Source organism: Chanos chanos, chromosome 6 (assembly GCF_902362185.1).
Source record: "Chanos chanos chromosome 6, fChaCha1.1, whole genome shotgun sequence".
Taxonomy (NCBI): Eukaryota; Metazoa; Chordata; class Actinopteri; order Gonorynchiformes; family Chanidae; genus Chanos; species Chanos chanos.
In genome coordinates this window covers 13,305,957-13,322,651 of record NC_044500.1, presented here as the reverse complement: position 1 = coordinate 13,322,651, position 16,695 = coordinate 13,305,957, and the positions used below count along the sequence as shown (strand labels likewise).

At 39.6% G+C, this 16,695-nt stretch overlaps 2 protein-coding genes across 2 annotated transcripts; both read left to right on the top strand.

Annotated features, from left to right (window-relative positions):
* The first annotated feature begins 3,739 nt into the window (after positions 1–3,739).
* On the top strand, positions 3,740–8,350 carry LOC115815069 (succinate receptor 1-like). Its single transcript, XM_030778037.1, has 3 exons — positions 3,740–3,907; positions 4,376–4,501; positions 7,400–8,350. Exons 1-3 carry the CDS (start codon positions 3,740–3,742, stop codon positions 8,348–8,350), a joined length of 1,245 nt encoding a protein of 414 aa, XP_030633897.1.
* Positions 8,351–15,416: 7,066 nt separating this feature from the next.
* On the top strand, positions 15,417–16,490 carry LOC115815068 (cysteinyl leukotriene receptor 2-like). The gene has a single exon (XM_030778036.1). The coding sequence runs from the start codon at positions 15,417–15,419 to the stop codon at positions 16,488–16,490; it is 1,074 nt and encodes a 357-aa protein (XP_030633896.1).
* The last annotated feature ends 205 nt before the right edge of the window (positions 16,491–16,695 follow it).

Sequence of the window (16,695 nt, the reverse complement as noted above, 5' to 3'; positions counted from 1 at the left end):
TGTAGCAAGAAAAAGACATCTACACTTCTGCCCCACAGGCCCTATGACTGTGCCATTAAACTTTTGCGAGGCACCAGTCCCCTGGGTGGATAGATCTTCTCACTTTCCCTCCCTGAACGTAAGGTAATGGATACTTACATTAAGGATGCCCTGGCCTCTGGTTTTATTTGTCCTTCCACCAGCAGGGGCCGGGTTCCTCTTTGTGGGTAAAAAGGACGGCGGACTGCGGCTGTGCATTGACTACCAGGGTCTTAACAAAATCACCATTCGTAATTGTTATCCCCTGCCTCTGATGTCCACAGCATTCGACCTGCTTCAGGGAGCCACCATCTTCACGAAAACTGACCTGCGCAATGCTTACAATCTGATCAGAATCTGCAAAGGTGATGAACAGAAGATGGCCTTCAATACTCCATCCAGTCATTACGAATACTAGGTTATGCCTTTTTGGCTGACTAATGCCCCTGCTGTTTTTCAGGGTCTTATCAGTGATGTCCTCAGAGACATGATTAATCAGTTTGTTTTTGTCTACCTGGATGATATATTAATCTTTTCCAGATCTTTGCATGAGTACTGTCATTATGTGTGCCAAGTCCTCCAGAGACTGCTCAAGAATAACCTCTTTGTCAAACCAGAGAAGTGTGAGTTTCATGCCACTTAGGTCTCCTTCCTTGGATTTGTCATTAGTGAGGGTAGAGTTCAAATGAACCTAAAGGAGACCCAAGCAGTGTGTGACTGGCCTACTCCAAAGTCTATCAAGGAGGTACAAAGATTTCTTGGATTTTGCAATTTTTCACCTTAAATTTATCAGAGAATTCAGTTCAGTGGCTGCCCCCATTTCTTCCTTAACTAAGAAGAGTGGCGCTCCTACTGCTTGGACTCAAGAGTCTGACAAGGTATTCCAGGAGCTTAATCAACATTTTTCCTCAGCGCCCATCCTGAGGCTTCCTGATCTGACTTTCATTATTGGGGAAGATGCCTGTGGGAGTAGGAGCCATTCTTTCTCAATGCTCATCTAATGGGAAACTGCATCCTTGTGCCTTCCTGTCTCACCACTTGACACTGGCTGGAGGGAGCCCAACATGCATTCCTGGTGTGGACCGACCATAAGAATCTGGCATACATCCAACAAGGCACTGTTGTTCTTTAGTTGTTCTGACTTCACACTCTCATACTGCCCCTGGAACCAAGAACAAGAAGCCAGGTGCTCTTTCAAGGCAATTTCTTCCCTCTAGTCAAGATGATTATGCGATGCCAGTTATCCCAACATCACGAATGAGGCACCTATCTGCTGGAGAATGAGACAGCAGTAAAACAGGCACTTCAGAGCGACCAAGATCCTGGAACAGACCCTAATGGACTTCTGTTTGTGCCCCAAGTTCTCCAGTGGGGACATTCATCTCACCTCACTGCCGATTCCTGGAGCTCAAAGAACATGAGTTTCTTCATAGACATTTCTGGTGGCCTGAAGAAGGACATTAAGGAGTTTGTGGCAGGCTGCTCTGTGTGCATCCACTGATGTATTTGGAGGTTTCCCCAAATCTAACGTGAAAACTAAACATAATATAGAATACAGAGACCACATTAGTTTAACGTAAAGGAATAACATGCATGGCATGTAAAATAATATTTCCTTAAAGTAAAATATAGACAAACAAAACAAGTAACTCGTTACCTGCATGTTTCAAAAAGAGGGAATAATCTTCCAATCTTCCTTGTAATTTTTTATATATTATATATAAGTTCGTTGTAACCAGCATAAAATTTTACAGAAGTTTGTACTTGCTGCTTGCTTGCGGATATTTTCTGCAATCCTACTCATGCGAGAGCAGCCTAACGAGATTTGTGTATAACCTAGGCTGAGTCTTCAAAATAATAGTAATGCATAAATAACTTACATAACTTAAATAATTTATAAATTGTGAAAATGGTCTCAGAAAGCAAATAATGCAAATCATACAAACAATACAATGGCAACAGATACAAAGAGTCCTTACATTCAGGTATGCTTATATGCAATGAACACTATTTACATAATACTTGATAATAATAAATAAAGCTGGCATCGAAAAGAAAAAAGGAAAACCAACCCCACGTTACAGGCCTGATTACTGCGAAATGGCGGCTTCACTCAAGTTCAGTCACTTATAGTGCCAAGGCAGTCGCGCGGGTGAGGAAATGTTGAGACGGAGAAACAGGCAATTGCGAAGCTCCAACATCGCCAGAGGAAGTTTGAACGTTCCCTGGTAGCTCTAACTGCTATCTAGGTTGTCCACGGTGCTCCTAATGTGTTCTCCCTGGGCCTCAGCTGTGTTCATTAACTGTATTAGTTGACGTGCTGATAGCTAAGTTATCCTGTGTACTCACACATAAACAGTAGAACTGGAAACTGCAGCCACACTTCCAGCCGAAGTGCAACTAGTTAGTCACCCAACCCTCTCTGCTAACGCATAAACTAGATTAATATTTCATTAACCTAATATGCTAGACACTTTTAATAACCTTAGTGTACTACTCAGTTACTCGTCTCTACATGCCCGAACTCAACGTCTTCTCTCTGTTTTCTCTCTCTCCCCCTCCACTCACATGATCACTTCCTTTATAGCCCATACTGACCCCTGACCTGAGCTTTAATTGGTTGCACCGTTTCGTAAAGAAAACAGAATAAACATTTACAATAATTTTAACAGTGATACCACAAATTACACAATTCAAAATAATATCATTAAATATGATTCTGAATTATTAAAACTATTATTTTAACCCTTTCATTTCCTCTGGGGTTACATCTGGATTGTTTGCCTGGTACTACTCTGATTGTTAATGGTAACCTCTTTTGGATTTTCCCTCGCTAACTTGTTTGCTTGCTTCATAGTGGATAAGTATTTGGCTACCATTCTGGACATCTGGGGTTCAAACCCTGAGTCTGTCAATTTCTTTGTTAAGTGCAGTACAGAACCACAGAGAATGCATTATCCTTTTTTTATGAGTCCCTTCTTAATCCCCTCGTGCTTGGTTACCCTTGACTAACAGCAAAACCCACAGTTCTCTTCCCTGGAGTCCTGTTGTACTGGCAATCTGACAGTAATTGTGGCCACTATGACTGCCACTAAGTACACATCAGCCAGTCCCCAAAAGACATCTGATGTCCTCTCCAGAATATCGTGGCCTGGCTGAAGTTTTTGATAAACATTACCCAGCCCTTCCCACTCACCAGCCTTATGACTGCAGATTGATCATCTTCCAGAGACACTGTCCCCAAGGGGGAGAATGTTCTCTCTTTGTATTTCCAAGTCCACGGTCACAGACTACATTTCTACATTCAGGAGGCTTTGAAGAATGGTTTCAATCAGCTATTCACATCCCCTGCTGGAGGCCAGTTTTTTTGTGGAGAGGGATGGTCTTTGTTCATGCATTAATTACTGAGGACTATACAAGATAATTCAAGACCGAGTACCTTCTGTCATTTGTCATCTGACCTGAATACAGTTTGTAAGGCCTTTATTTTTAAAATTTTGAACTTGTGTGATGTCTACAATTTGGTCAGGATTGAGGAGAATGATAGATTTACAACCACACTTATCACCATTGGTGGTCATCATGCCTTTCAGTCTTCTAAATACTCCAGCTCCATTCCGGAATCAGTGTCCTGAGACATGTTTAGTTGCCTTGTCTTTGTGTATGGATGTACACCATTATGTTCTAGAAATGCTTGGAAGAGCATGTCAAACTTGTCAAGATGGTCCTTGAGAGACTTGAACACCACCTAGCTGTTAACTTGGAGAAATGTGAATTCCAGACCACTAGCATTTCTTACATGAGTTATGTCACCTCATCCGGAATTCAGATGGACCAAGAGAAGGCCAGAGCAGTCAAGGACTGGCTACAGTCCGACACTTTGAAGCAGGTACAACAGTTTTGTGGACTTTGCAAATTTCTGCCTTTTGTACATCAGGAATTTCAACTGCTTTGCAGCCCCTCTCACTGCGTTGCTTTTCCAAGTACATCAAATGGACTCCTGCAGCTGAGGAGGCCTTTAGACTTAAAAGACGGTTCTCCTTGGCCCCATTTTAATCCCCCTCTTTGTGGTAGAGGTGGATGCATCAGATGTAGGGGTAGGGCCCATCTTTCAAAACTCCTTTTTTTTTCTTTTGGAAACTTTCCTCTGCTATGACCAGTTGTGGTCAATTGTGAGCTTTTAGCTATAAAATTCATATTGGATGATCAGAGATATTAGCTCGAGGGTGTAAGCCATCCATTTGTTATTTGGACTGATCACAAGAAGTTTCTGTTCATCCAGAAGGCCAAACAACTGAACTCATGCCAAGCCAGGTGAGCTTTTTTTGTTTCATGTTTAAATTTTTCTGTCCTACAGACATGGGTCAAAGGATCAGGAGGTTCAGACTTCTCTGAGATGCAGATTGCCAGACCCCATTCTTCCCAGCCCATGCATTATGGCACCATTGCAGTAGCAGCAGAGTGGGTATATGCGCAAATCAGTGTGAGTCTGTTCTGCTTTCCATTTCCCATTGCTAAAGCCCTCCTTCTTGCTTTCCTCCACCCAGGGTAAGCGATGGGGAAATTGCCAACAGTGTGCGTTTATTTCTTGATTTCCATGAAGAGATAGGAGGTCTCCAATACCTGGCTGATGAAGGGATGTAATCCAGAATAATGATCTTGGATTTGGGCCCTCGAAATCCTAGATCCTAGTGTCATCAGCCACATTCAGTGGGGTGTCTGGAGCCACCAAAAGAAAGGGGCATCGAAAGAAACAGGTGGCAGCAGAGAGCAGTACATCCAATGCACATGAATAAAGAAGTCTTCCCCACACTTGAGCCTCATTCTGGTACTTGTTATCTAGAGTACATAAACTGTGCTGTTTTCTCTAATTTGCTTGGTCTTGACCTCAAGTTGAAATTACTCATTTTAAGAAGCTGGCAAACCCTATGTTTATGAAGGTGGTTTTGATCATTGTCTTTCTTTCTATTCTAAATATAACCAGAGTTTTGTTAATTGGGTTATCGGCCTCTTTTGTCTCTGAGTCCTACTTGGAACACTACGCCTGTGGTGTGGTCTTTGCATGTGGGTCCTGAAAAGATCTTGTCTGGTTTGGTGCAATATTACACATATTTAAAGCATGTCTAATACCAGGGTCTTGTGACTAATTTCTTCATAAGTACGGGGAGAGTCTGACTCTCCCTCACCATGCCAGCTAGCTCTATGTTCAGGCATTGACCATGGGAGGTATTCCCATACAACCCTACCAGCACAGACCACTCCAATGGTTACCTAATGCTGAAAAAATGACAAAGTACTACCCTAATAATGAAACTCACTCTTCAATCAGGATTGCAGATTAACAAGCTGCATGTCAGCGCAACCAAATGATTTTTTAAAAATCTATATCTACATTCTTCATCTGCTTACACCCTACATTATATCAGTGAAAAAATTACCGATGAATAAAGTTCTATCACAGTGTATCACCCCTATTTGATCTCTATCTACTCACATCATTCTTTGGAACACTGCCTGTACTACAACTTCTTTGCATTTATTATGATTGTATTTACTTTTGATGCATCAGTTGCACTTGGATTGCATCTCTTATGACAGCCTTGCTCAACAAACACAAATGAAAGAATCTGTGTAGCTGTACTGATGCAGTTCCATATACCCTGTTAGCGTAACAGAGTGTAGTCATTTACATAGTTTACAAATTTCCCTATTTTATCATTCCCTGTTCATGACAAATCACACTGCAACTGGTGAGCTAGATATACATTTTCACTCAGCTTACTTCTATTTTTCAGGGAAAAACACTTTCTTAATCAACCTCTTCTTAGGGATACAACAGACCAGTTTTCAACTCTTTTGTTGCCAAAACATAACAGGGTTTTTTTCTGTCTTTTTTTTTTTTCTTTTTTACAAACGGCTCAACCAAAAACACCTGCTGAATTTCCATGCACGCAATCACGTGTGCCATCTGTTATATTCCATAATATCTTATCCCAGGAATGATATAAATCCATATTTCATTGTGATTGCCGCACCATAATGACCACTGGGTAATTTCCTGTTCATCTGTTATGTTGATAGATATAGATCAGTTTAAACCTATAAATCCCTGTGGGCCAGTTCAGGACAGGAGAAAATTATGTGTTGGGTTTGTTGAACTTTGCCACCCTACGCAAAGTAGACCTTCTATTACCACTATTACCTCCACCAACGTGTTTACACAAGAAGACAGGCCTCCCTTTCGAGCAACCTGCTGATTTTTCACTGTATATTGTTATTGAATTCAACATAAGCTGAAGTCTGTCTCCGTGAGTTTGTACAATGGTAAGTATGACAAACAGAAAAATTATTAATTTAAGAAATTGTAATCTGATGGTCTATAGTACTTGATATATCTAAATTACTTTTTATTGTTTCCTTTTTTTCATAACCTGCGTCATTACATGATGGTTTAGTCTGCCAAGCGTTTATGTGATCAGTGATCATGTATCAGTTCTGAGTTTTATCTATGATGTGTAGTGTGTTAATGGGCCTCATTTTTAAAATGAATGTCGAAATGGTGAGTGAAGTTTTATTTTCTGTGGCAGCCTGTTAATATTGTTCAGTGATTTTATGGGTGCTTTGGTTATTTCAAGAATGACAGAGCAAAAAAGATTCCCCATTTCAGTTGTCACAGGAGTTGTCCCCTCCAAAAAAGGAAAAATCAGTCTAAAACTGGACAACTCCATATCTAGAGATAACAAAAATAAATTTGTGTTGTCTGGTCATTTTTGGCATCAGTGAAAGAAAAGAGAATGTTACTTTAGAACAACTTTCTACTGAGGTGGGAAGCAGGTTTAAACATGTTTAAATTTGTGTGCCCCTCTCTTTCAATGCTGAACATTGTTCATAAATCATAGTCATAAGTTGTGACATTGACTCTGAACAGAACACTGAAAACTAAATGACACAAAACTTAACAAGCATTCATTCTGAGCACTCAAATTGTCAACCAATTGATTACTTACAGCTATTACTGTGACCCCTTGCAATCTCACAGGAGCTTTTTTAAGGTCTAAATGTGTTCAGAGATGGATTGTCACATACTGTTTTCAGAAGACTATGTTCAGAATCTGTTTTATGAGCTGTTATAACTAATAAGTGCTGAAAGAAACTGTGTTTGTGGTTTGTGTGTGCTTGTGTATGAGTGCGTGTTGTTGTGACTCATGTTCTGGGTGTACCCTTGGTTGAATGTGTGGTTAGTATTGTGTGTGTGTGTGTGTGTGTGTGTGCGTGTGTGTGTATTGTGATTGTGTCTGTGTATTTGAGAGAGAGAGAGTAAATGTGTGTGCGTGTGTGTGTGTATTATCTTGCACATGTGTAACTATACTTTGCTTTGTAGGAATTTAACTGCACAGATTGGGGTGATGTACTGCAGCGGTACTACCTGACGTTTATGTACAGTGTGGAATTTGCTGTGGGTTTTTTGGGCAACGCTGTGGTTATTCTGGGCTATGTGTTCTGCCTACCTGCATGGAAGAGCACGAATGTGTACCTCTTCAACCTGGCTGTGTCTGATCTCGTTTTTCTGTGTACCTTCCCACGTCTGGCCTATAACTACGCCAACAATCAGGAAGACAACTCTCCCTTTGCTTGTATCACTAATCGGTACATCCTCCACATGAACCTCTACTCCAGCATCCTCTTCATGATGTGGGTGAGTGTAGATCGTCTCCTGCTGTTGCGCCACCCATTCCGTAATCATTGCATGTTAAGCTGCAAGGCTGCCATTACAACATCCGTCCTGACTTGGCTTCTCGTAAATATTCTTAATTCTCCACTCATCCTATACCTAGTGGAAGACATGAAGCGTACCAATTGGACTAAATGTCATGACTTTGGAAGCCTTTCGGGGGGCTGGAAAATTCTAAATTTCAGTTTAGGGCTGACAGTGACTGGCTACCTGCTGCCGTTACTGGCTCTCTTTGCTTCATCACAATGGGCTGCCTCTGTTCTTAAAACCCAGGGGGAGGTGTTTGGGACATCTTACAAGAGACCATTGCAAGCAATGAGGGGAGCCGCAATCATGTTCCTGGTGCTTTACTTACCCTATCACATTATGAGAAATGTGCGAATTGCATCAGAGCTCCCCGAGACAAAGATGTCTCAGTGCTCAAAGACCAACATTGAGGGACTGTACATTGTGACCCGGCCCGTGGCGTTTGCACACAACATGATCGACCCCATATTCTATTTTCTCATGACAGAACATTTCAGAGAACTGATTTTGCGCAAGCTGAGAACACTGAGGAGAAGGAGAGCCACTCAGTTGTACCTCAGTACAACAATGTGAAAACATAATGATGAGATTACACAAATGGTGGTGTTTGTTGTCCATATTGATGTTTTTTGTGACTGGCAGTTGAAAATGCTTATTAATGTACTTGCACAAGCAAATGTGAATCAGCTGAATTTGTCGGTCCACTGAAACACGCGCGCACGCACACACACACACACGCACGCACTCGCACACACACAGATGCGCATACATTCACACAAACACACTTAGATGTTTTTAAATTCTTGGTGGGACATTTTCACTGCCTTCCTAATAATCTTGTCCCCTAACCCTAAAAAGAAATATTTTGATGCTTGTTTTTAGCTATTTCGATATGCACACACACAGTTTAATGTTTAAATCCCTCTCTCTCAATTCTGCCAGTTACCAAAGGAGCCACCATTTCTCCTTTTATATGAGACATTCATATTCAGTTCATGTGGTATGTAACGTGGGTGTAAAAAAAAATGGATGTAAAAAATGATTGTGTTTTATAGACATGATTAGATCACTCTGTTCTGAGCTGCAAACATTTCACATGAAAGATGGACAGATTAGATGGCTGGAAAAGAGAGAAAAAAGCTAGACCACTAGACCACTTCCCTGCTGACATTGTTCTCAATCTTTTTCTCAGCCTTACTGTCTGTGTGTGTGCTTGTGTGTGTGTCAAAGAGCAGATAGTTTTTTTTTCTTTCTTTTTTTTTCGAGAAGTTATGATTGCGTTATTTTGTCTTTATGCAGATCTTACTCAACAGCTCTTATCAGAGGTATTTCCGTTTTTTGAGGGGGGTTTTTTGTTTTTTTTTCCCAAACAATAGTTCATTTGTGCTGAAGCTCATGCAATTTATTTTCATATGAATTTGAATTTTGCTGTTAGGTTCTAACTCCACTTAGGCAAATAAGGTAAGGACAGGAAGTCTTTCACTGACAGACAGAAAAGAGTCAGAGAGCAAAGTGCCTGTGTTAGACTCTGTGTTAGACTCATCTCTGGATTAAAACAGGTATTGTCCATCTTATGTTCACCTTTCTTCCTACTGTCCTGTTCCTACTTTTGCTTTGTTATATCAAAGTGCAAACACAGTGGCTCATTTAGCTGTTATTAAGGTTCATTTGCCTGTACAGTAATGCAAATCTACAACATGCCTAATCTCTCCTTGTAAATATATTAAATGTCGTTGATCTTTTGCCATAATGTAAATTATGTTTTGTTTACTAACACACCCATTGTTATTTATATTTTCAAGAATGATGCGCGATTGTAAATATAAAATCTTCATAAAAAAAAAAACTGTCTGATGCTAGAGAGTGTGATCCTGCATGGGAAAAGTGCAGGGAGAAAATCACTTGATAATGAACTGAAATATGATGCCTGTTGTCTGCATAGGGATAGGGACTGTGCTTCTGCATTGTATATTGTTGCAGTACGTGTTACATTAAGAAAGGAAAATGGAGTATCTGGATTCTGTTTTTTGCTGCTGGTTTCATTACTGTGTAGTGTGTTATACGTCAGGTGTGTTACTACAGCAGCCCAAACTCAAAAGAATGCTCTTGCAAAAACAATCAGACAAGGAGTGAGTTAAATTATATGAGTATATATTCTTACAAATTAACGTGTAAAATACTATTGTAATCCTTTCTTGAGAAAAGTGAGGCTTGTTGAAAAAGAAATGAGTATGAAAAAGAAGAGATAGGGCATTTCCTGTTTCTAAGGCTTACATAACACTCAAAATGGAGAAGTGAGATAGTCAAATTGAAATTTTATCTGATCAAGTTCTTAAAAGGATAAAACATGACGTTTTGTGACCCCCCCCCCCCCCCCCCCCCCCCCCCCCGTTTATTTTCACTTTAACTCTCATGACCTTAATCGATCTAATTAAAAGTTATTAAAAAGACAAAGGAAATGTTACTTAAAACCAATGAAGCAGCAAACACATGTTGGGGAGGAAAATGCCTCTGGTAATATCACTGGTGATGCTGGCAACCATGAGGGTTTGAAGTAGTTTGTGTTATGTGCAGTTGCTGAAAGGTGATGCAAATTATTGGGTGTGGATTGTGACGGCTGTGAGTGAAAAGCATGTTGCTATGTTCTTTTCTGGGGGGGGGGGGGTTATGCTTAAAAACATTTAACTAATACAATATTTTGGTTAATATCTGGGGTTTTCTGTGACTTTGAACTTGTGAGACATTGCACATTGTACTTGTGCAAGTATTGCTCTTGAAAATAAAAAAAAAAAAGCTTCTGCTTTGATTCAAAATTTGCCGGTGTTGGATTTCTGCCTTGTGGTTCAAACTTACATCAACTGCCTGGCAGACTAAAGGATTTGTCTGAATCTTATTTCACAAGTACAGTGTAGACAGAATGCATTGACTGCATGCTTCTTGTTTCGAAGTTATTGAAAGGAGATGTAAACGATATGTGTGAGGTACAAAGAGCTACAGTGTCACTTTAGGCAACAACTGTATCACAGCTATAGAATCTCATTTTCATGTACAATGACTAATCTCACAAGACATGAGTAACACATGACATCTACAAATAATAGTCTTTTCACAGTGTTTAGTAGATTACTGTAAACAACTGACTGTCACAATAAATGAATACGTTCACATAAAATAGAGATTATTTTGCACAAGCACGCAATGGGATGTTTTACAGATGACATACAAAACAATTTTATGCCACAAACATAATTAATACTGGGCTCAACATTCATTAAATTGGCCCTTCCCTGATTCAATGTACATTGTAATATTTAAAGTTTTGAGAATAGCTCTTTGATGAGGTTGATTGGAGAGACAGACTAAAACACGCTAAGCTAGCACCAAGGCTGGAGTGGACCACATCTGCCCTAAATTAGTTAACTGTATCAAACTAAAACATCCTGCTGTCATTTGAACATAATCCTATTTGAACAAGCTATAATCAGTTTAAATAACCAAACAACTTTATTTTCAAATAATAACACTTACAGACTACCACCATAAGGTTTCTGATCAAAGTTCTGTCTGTCTGTAGTAATGAAATTGCAGCCAATAAGATACCACACCCTGATCTATGCTCAGAATTTGAATTGTGTGTGTGTGTGTGTGTGTGTGTGTGTATGTGTGTGTGTGCCCACACGCCTGGCTGGCTGTCCAATCCGTATGCCAATGTGAAACTTAATACCATTTGCAGGTTTCATTTTATTGTCTCAGAATGGAAAATACTTCTCCACACAGACTTTACAATGTGCCTTATTGTCTGCTGAACGGACAGACAATGAAGAGAAATCCAATACTTGCTGCTTGTAAATGGCTTTATTGCCTCATTATCTGTAATAGAGTAAATAACAGCAGAATGTTTGAAAACTAAACAAATTACCTCAATCCATGAGGAGATCATGTCTCATTAGTACTCAAATTATCATTGTAAGCATTTAAAATTTGATCATACCCTTCTAAAATCGAAAAGGATGGTTCAGTATGAGTTGGGATTTACTCTAAAATGTTTGCTCTGTTATATAAATAAGTGCAAAAGCATTGCATGTTGTTTATTTTTACGAATTAAATACAAATATGTTTGATATTCAAAGTATTGGTGACATTCAGAACTTACAGAAAATGTATGTTTTATAGGCAAAATGTTTCCGAATAAAGGTCATAGTTTCTAGACACAGGGAAGCTTTCTTTTCTTTCTTTTTTTTCTTTTTTTTTTTTTTTGCATATGTAAAAAATGCAAAAATTGAAAAATTCTTTTAAATGTGCCTTTAGCATTAACATTCATGTATTATGATTTTGCAAGGCAAGGAAAGCTTAAAGGATTTTGATAACCATAAAGAAAAAATTACAAAACTGCCCAAGTGTCAAGGTTAATAGTAATGTGTACTCTACTGAGTACTGATTCATCTTCGCCAAAAATGTTGCTGCACTGCCACAGTGATTAAATTGGCACAGGTTTTCCTATGAAGTCAGGAACTGTAAGCAAACATCAAAGTCTACAAAGAAATTTACCACATAAAAAAAAATTTGTATCTGTACCCCAGTTGAAAATCAGTCGTTTGAATTAGAGGAGGCCCGTACATTAGCACGGACCAAAGGATATCAAAGATGTCGAAAGATTCTGTCTGGACCACTAGCCTTAGATCCCTTCCCTTATGTTCTTCAATATCATAAAACATTAAAGAAAAAGATTTATTGCTGCAAGCAGATAGTGCTCCACTAGATTGGTAACACTTTACTTGGATAGTCCGCCCACAAAGGGTTTACAGGGTATTTGTAACAGTTTAACAAGTTGAATAAGCTGCAGCTTAGTTGAGATTCAACCATTGGTATATACACTGTTGAACATTAGCTGAACATTAGAATGTTCAAGAAGATTAATGAAATGGTTAACTAATTGTTTGTTGAATATGTGTGTATACATTAGGATACTGAACATTTGTATAGCATACGTTGACCCTAATGCTAACTCTAACCCTAACCCTAACTGTAGTTGAAGTTCAACTAAATTATTCTGCAAATATGTAGTTATGTTCATGAATCTTCACATGTACTCTATAAACCGTCTGTGGCGGGACTATCCAAGTAAAGTGTAACCTAGATTATTCCTAAGTAAAACATATTCAGTGAACTTGAAAGTCACAGTGTTGCCCTGTGCTGGATATTGTGTCATTGTTTTAATATGATCCTGAAGAAAAGGGTCAGTCATTAAAATGCATTTTGGATTCAGGATGCTGTTCATATTTATGAGTTGAAAATTTCCTAAAAATGGTAGGAAAAGTTCCACTTTGTCAGCCTGTCAGACACGTATCACATAATGTGTTATGATTCTTGATACATCTGAAAGAGCTGGGTGCATTCTCTTTATATACAAATGGCCATCAACTGACATAAAACTTTCATTAAGCTGATCTATAAAATGAGTTGTATGATACTGTTGATCTTGAAGTTGCTTGTATAATGCACTAAACTGCATGTACTGAGATGAGAAGTGTGTTTTGTTTCCTTTCCTTCACAATAACTCTTGGAGGCGTAATTCAACCCATATTTTAGCCTTTGGGACAGAGGCACCAGTAGGGAAACAATAGCCTGGTCTGTAAGAAAAATTTTCCATCAAAACAGTCAAAGAAAACTCAAAATGAATTCAGGCAGTTAATACCTCGAAGTTCTGTTAGTGGAATTTAAATTCCCATGGTTTATCAAGGTCAGAGAAATGAATCACGACCATTACTATTTATCATGATGGTGAATTCTGAATGGCTAGGTTATTTATTTGTTTGTTTATTTTCACTCTGTTACTTCCAAGAGAATAGCTATATTTTGTAGAATTTTTTATATAATTAGAGTTTTGCTGCAAAGTTAGTTCACCAGTTCACCAGATATGGTTTTATACACAACAACTCATGATAATAACTTTACTTGTGGAAAATATTGTAGCGTTCGCCGCTATTAAAGGACACACTCATTCACTCTCTCGCTCATCATCTAAGCCGCTTCTCCTAATTAGAGTCGCGGGGGTGCTGGAATCTCAGCATTCATTGAGCGAAAGGTAGGGAAACACCCTGGACAGGGCAGACACACAGACAAACACATTCACGTGCTCACGGAAGGGGCGGGCGTCTTCCAAACTCCCAAATATATTCAGCCCAGGCAACAGTGCACCATTCTTTAAAACTGTGCAACATCTCCTAACTAAACTGTGCAGAACCAATAACTTTGTACACCATGGTGAACTTGAACTCGCTACAGTATAATTAAAGTAAAATAAGGTGAGTTCTTCAAAGACAGATTTATACTCAAGTCATGTGTTTTTTGAATGTTAATTGTTTTATTTTCATCTGTCAATCTTGACAGCAAAATGTCAGTGCCCTGGAAAACAGTTTAGTTCTTTTTGAATTTCTCATCTTTCCTAAACAGCCTCTGATATAAGAAGCCCAAGATCTTATCCACTATGTAAAATAAAAGTAATAGAATCTGCACAATGCTCCTCCTTAGCAATTTTCATTTTTGGCTGCTGTTCCTGCCAGCCTGGTCCCTTCTTCCACAAATGTGGTCAAAGTCTCTCCCGATTTCTACGCGGAGTTAAAGCTTTTGCTAATGTACAACAGAGAAAGAGAGAAAGGAGCATGTTTCATAGAAGTCTGTAAGACAGTAAGCAAATAGAAAAGGCTTGACAATAAGGGGGCAATAAACAAAGATCCCAAAGATTGTGCAGAGCATGGTGTATGACTCTGTAAGGCCGAAAGAAGGAATGTAAGTTTATTTTAGGTCATACGTTATCTGATCAAAGGTTTATATGGAATGCCAAAGCCAGCATTCGATTTTCATCAGTCTAACGGTCCACAGAACATAAGGTGAAAGATTCATGCAGTTTTACCTTTATCTCCATGTGGGTATCTTTGAGGTCAAGTACAAGAACCATACAGTGATTATCATGTGATTTCAATGTATTGTTCCTATTTGGTGCCTTTGGCGGCTGAGTAATTCTTATGCTTTCTGGACCAACCATGAACCAAGGAAATGACAAGCCAGAAATTCATTCAGTCTTCAAAATACTGAATGTTTGATCTCTGAACCATGACAAGTGTATAAGCCAAATTACAACAATTTAAGTTCCATGGAGGAAAATCAAGAACATGTGTACCAGTGTTCACACACTATAAAACCTCAGCAAAGTCATAAATTAAACCATCTTAGTTAGGGGGAAAAAAGGACAAAAAAAAACCAAAGTAAAAACAGCTTGTATAATCAAATAGCCAGCTGAGTGCTTGTATATGTTGTGTAAAGCTAGTGCATTATCAAAGCGAAGGTCCATGAGGTTTTTTTTAATGCAAGTGTGTATACGCATTATCATAGATAACCACTAGGGATACTGAGTGTAGCCAGCTACACCAAATGTTGATTTAAGAGTGCTGGAATTAGAATACAAGTCATTTAAGTTATTATAGTATTGGTACTGGGCAACATCCCATGTGTCAAACATTGGCACAGAGGATAACCAGAACTCCTGAAATTAAAACTGAAGAACAAGAAGTGAAGCGGGCAGTTCATACCAGTATGCTCTTATTTCTGTTTTCCAGAATCTTCAGGTTTGGTGACAGAGATGGACAGAGCGATTGACAATGACTCATGGGTTCCTAGATGCAATCACTCTGATGAGTACAAGTTCACCACCTACAACGTAGTTTATGGCCTTGTGTTCATCTTTGGTCTTCTGGGCAACACTGGTGCACTCTTTGTATTCTGCAAGCTGTCCGTGAAGAACCGACTCTCCACCATCTTCCTCATTCACTTGGCGGCTTCTGACCTACTCTTCATCCTTACGCTGCCGTTCCGGATCGCCTTCAATGTATCTCAAGGATTGGCCAATAGTGATGCAAAAGCCCAGGCCGGTTCAACTACCTCATACCTGGGTTTAGCCTGTCGTGTTTCCACTTTTGTGTTCTACATCAGTATGTACTGCAGCATCTACTTCCTTACTGCCCTCAGTGTCTCTCGCTACCTGGTTCTGGCGGGTCGTGTGCGACTCCAGAACAGTGAGGCATGCAGGCTGGCTCGCATGCTCTGCATAGCCATCTGGGTCTTTGTGCTTGGAGGGATGATAATATACCTTGCCAGCACATCCGGATTCAATATTCAAGCTCAAGGCTGTTTTGAGCCCACCGGGGAGTCCTGGGAACTGCTTTATCATATAAATCTAGTGGTTCTGGTCCTTGGCTTTGCTCTTCCTCTAGTTGTGGTGTTGCTGTCCTATGCGCTGATGATCCGGCACATTCTACAGATGCAGGCAGGACAAAGACAGCGGGACGTGGCACTGGTCTGCCTGGTTCTAGCTGTCTTTTGTATTTGTTTTTTGCCATATCACATTCAGCGAACACTACACCTTTACTATATGGTGCATCCTCCACAGGACCCTTGTTCACAGATGGCCATCCTGCAGAAGACAGTGGTGATCACGTTATGCTTTGCTGCTGCTAATAGCTGTCTGGATCCACTCATTTTCCTGTTTGTAGGGCATGGTTTTATTCCTGTGATGAAAAAGCTGATGGCTCAGAATTGGTGGCTCAGAAGGAAAGCTTTCAATTCTGAAGAAAATTCATTTTCAGTCTCATCATCACCAGCTCCCACCCAACTAAAACTGTTAAAAACTGCAGACAGATCTGAACCTATAGACTAGCACTTTTCTTGAACAGGTAACATAAGAAAATAAGAATGTTTCTTGATATTAGTTAAATATCAGCCTTTCAAGTGCATAGTACTAAACCAATGAGATATTTTCTGGCAGTGGGATTGGACCTTACATATGTGAACCCTGTGGAACCTTGGTGCTGCTGTTGTATCAGCATGCTATGTGTAATCACATAGCCCAACCTGAGCTGGCA